At 37.4% G+C, this 3,648-nt stretch overlaps 1 protein-coding gene across 2 annotated transcripts in view; it reads right to left on the minus strand.

Moving 5' to 3' along the window:
- The window catches only part of LOC122083663 (diacylglycerol O-acyltransferase 2D-like), a 5,828-nt gene extending 4,327 nt beyond the window's left edge, over nucleotides 1-1,501 (minus strand). The window contains exons 1-3 of one of the 2 annotated variants that reach the window (XM_042651533.1): nucleotides 1,197-1,501; nucleotides 988-1,062; nucleotides 798-883 (exon numbers count right to left, since the gene is read on the minus strand). In XM_042651533.1, coding sequence (XP_042507467.1) covers nucleotides 798-883; nucleotides 988-1,062; nucleotides 1,197-1,474 — 439 coding nt within the window. In that variant the 5' untranslated portion in view covers nucleotides 1,475-1,501. The remainder of the gene's footprint in view (nucleotides 1-797; nucleotides 884-987; nucleotides 1,063-1,196) is intronic. The other variant, XM_042651532.1, reaches the window with a different exon arrangement.
- Nucleotides 1,502-3,648: the final 2,147 nt, after the last annotated feature.

The following is a 3,648-nucleotide window of genomic DNA, read 5'->3' on the forward strand; positions in this document are numbered from 1 at the left end:
AAAAAAAAAAAAAAAACACACCACCCAAAGACACTGCAATGCACCATTAGAACTGTATTGATACCAGGGTTTAAAAAAACCAGGGAATTGTATCGGAATCAGCCGAGACTGATACTGATTTCTAACATTCCGAAACGGAATATTCATGCTAAGATTCCCCTGAATAGGTGGGTTTTCAAATAAAATGGCCGATTCTAAGGTTATTGGGACCATTCCAGTCTGATCTGAAGGGGCCCATTCCTGTTTTTAATACCTGACTGAAACGAGTTGGTGCCGGGTGCCGGGTGCCGGGTGCCGGGTGCCGGGTGCCGAATGCCGACTATATCAAAACCCATTAATAGTAGGCACTAGGCAGTTGGCTCAGTAGCTCAATAATAAGACCAGGTGTAGGGGGAAAAAATCGTCTGTAATTCCCGATCTTGTACAATTCCGTGCAATACCATCTTCAGGCGGTGACACGTGTATTGATACCAATACAATGGTCCAGATCTGATTTAATTGTCCCTTCACTGATTTAATGTTTTATTAGTTGTACCAGATCTGGACCATTGTATTGGTATCAATACACGTGTCACCGTCTGAAGGTGGTATTGCACAGAATTGTACGAGATCGGAATTGCAGATGATTTCAACCCGGTGTAGGGTCTTGGATGCCGAAGCACCGGGCACCGTCTATTTCAACGGTGCATTGACGGTGCCGGAACCACTAGAAAAAAACCTTTCCAAGCGAGAGAGAGAGAGAGAGACGGAGATTTGAACAGAAATAAGGGTCTACATTGAAATCTCGAATTGCTTACCATAAGCTTGATTCGGTTCAAATGCCTTAATGTCCTCCACATAAAGAGTCACCGGAAAATACCCACAGGTGTGCTTACAGATATACCTGAAGAAAACCCATAAGCATCCCAATAAGAAAGGGTACGAAACCAGAGCTTTTGATAGAGTAGAAGATGAAGAAAGGGGACCTGGTAGTGGGGTTGGGGGTACCTGGCCAATTTTCTCCCTGGCTTGTTCTTCTCGTCAATGGGGATCACCATTAATAATAGGAGAACTGCAAATACCCTGAAAAGTTATGTCGAATTTAAGATGGGTAACACCATAAAAGGGAGCATAAATGTGGCAAAGGCTGGGAAAGGAAAAGATTAGAGTAACTAGATCAAAAAAGAGACGGAAAAAAAAAGCATAAAAGTACGGACGTGAAAGCCATAAACTTAGGGAGGAAAAGGAGGGCCATTGCGAGCAGGATCACATTGAAATGAATGGCTCCCAACCATAAAGCATTTGCGGTTATAGTGTTCAGCATCGAGGATGGTTTCCCCTGGAACACCGTCACCTCATGCTCATCCCCGCCGTTGACAGAGGAAGAGGAGGAGAAGGGTTCATGGTTTCCGTTTATCTCCTCAGTCATAGAACTACAGAAGCAGAGCCAGAGAGAATCAGAGAGCGGTTGTTCTCTCTCTCTCTCTCTCTCCATACAAATACGAAAACATAATGTGATGGAACACACACATCATGCAATTTAATTTGGTTGTTCTGTTCAAATCATTTCATATTCGATAATTATATTTTTTTTTTATTTAAATCTCTTCGATTTAAAAAATAAAATAAAAATGATAATTTTAAAATATTATTACTAAATATGATTAAAAAAAAATTTTAACAATTCATATAATCGTATTGGATTATGATGACAAAATTTCTATTTTATTTCTATTTTTAAGGTTTAAAAAATTTTCACTTTCTCGTTCCTTTTACTTTTCAGTGCAACCAAACGGAGTTGTAGAGCTTGCAACACTCTATATGATCTATGAAACTCGCAAATTTATATTTACATGGTTTTTTTTTTTAATAATTAAAAAAGATTTGGTCACAAGATTTTACTAAAGGTAGTTACTTTTGGGCGATTTTTATTGAATGACATCAAATCAAATAGAAACCAACAACTAAAAGGTTTCTTGGCATGGAGAATACATTCCATGCTATGTGTGGGATAGAACGAGGGATCCAGCTCCTCCCCAACGTGCTCAGCACCCAACACTCCATCCAAAAGGGAGGATTTGAACACATGCACCCCAACATATGGGTACACCCCTCAAGGTCTTCCTAGCTTTTTAATGAGGGGTTGGGCACACAGCGCGTTGGAGATGGTCTTTTTCCTATAATGGGCTGGAAGGTAATAGGGTTGGCTAAATGCGAGAATTTCCCAACCAACCCCTCACGGGATGGGTTTGGTGCCCAAGATTGGGTTTTGAGGCAGTTTTTTCTTTTCTTTTTTGGAGGGGGTGAGGGGAGTGGTGGGGGCAGGTTGGGGCAGTTTAGAGTTTGGAAAAAAGGGAGTATACATGTAAATGACTTCTCTATTGATGCAGTAAGTATTTAGAACTTTACACCTTCATTTAATTGCATTATACGCAAAAGCATTTAATGCAGTTATTTCAATGAAGAAAATCTGTCATTTCACATGTGAACTGTATTAAATAACTGTTAAAAATAAAACAGTAGACAAATGTAAGATTACAAATCTATTAACACTCTAAGGGGTGTCAAAATATTGTCAAATAAGAAAATCCCTTTAAACCCCCTTGAGGTATAAATAAGAAAATCCTTTTTTCTAATCCCTTTGAAAATCAAGAGTAACCCAAGCCCCGATCATAGTTAGCAAAAATGGGAATGGAAAAAAAAAAAACAAAAACAGACGGTACAAGGTTTAAACAGTAAAATTTTTCGAACGATACGGTCAAATAAACGGTCAAAAAAACAGAGAATGACAAAAAAAAAGAAAACAGACAACACGGGTTTTAAATGTGTAGATTTTAAACAATAGGAACCCAAAAAATGGTACTATATTCATATAAATTAAGGAATTATTACATAAATTCTTGCAGTTAATGTTCAAAATAACTACAGTATCCAACACTAATGGATATATATATCTCATGTCTCATTATAAGTTTTATGACATATAATTGAATATCATCTACTACTAATTCTAAATTCATACACCACACATGTTCAAGTTTTGTTGAGCAATGTGGTTTGGCTATGATATTGTTCATTATTGTCAATATAGTCAATACACTCTTGGAGTAATGTATGTTCAGTTTAAGTTAAGAGTCATCACTTTAGAAACATTTTTTCAGCAAATGCATCAGTTTGTATCTCAATTTCGGGATCAGTACATTGATATTGAGTTGAAGGTGATAGCATGAGAATATAGACCATTGAGTTAGCTTCAAGTCGGCGAAAGAATCAGGTGGATCAGAGTTCGGAAGAGAAAGATATGGTCAATTAAGTAAACATTATGTTCAACAAGTTAAATGTTAGAAAACGCCAAAAAAGAGGAATGTGTTTAAACACGCTTTAAAGGTGTTCAGAACGGAAATGCTTGCCGTTTGTTTTTTTTTAAGTATCTTTGAGAAACATACGGGAAAATGTGTTTTAAACGGTGAAAAACGAGAACGTATTTAAAACAAAGTTTTAAACGCGTTTTTGCTAACCATTGCCTTGTAAAAGCGGGTTTTCCTGATTGGGCCCATAGTCATTATCACGAAAACAACTTAATGAAAACTTTTTATCAAAAAAAAAAAAACTTCATGAAAATATGAACCGAATTTACCTTAGGCCACGATGAATGGGAAAGGGGTCACA

Source organism: Macadamia integrifolia, chromosome 7 (assembly GCF_013358625.1).
Source record: "Macadamia integrifolia cultivar HAES 741 chromosome 7, SCU_Mint_v3, whole genome shotgun sequence".
In the NCBI taxonomy this organism is placed as follows: Eukaryota; Viridiplantae; Streptophyta; class Magnoliopsida; order Proteales; family Proteaceae; genus Macadamia; species Macadamia integrifolia.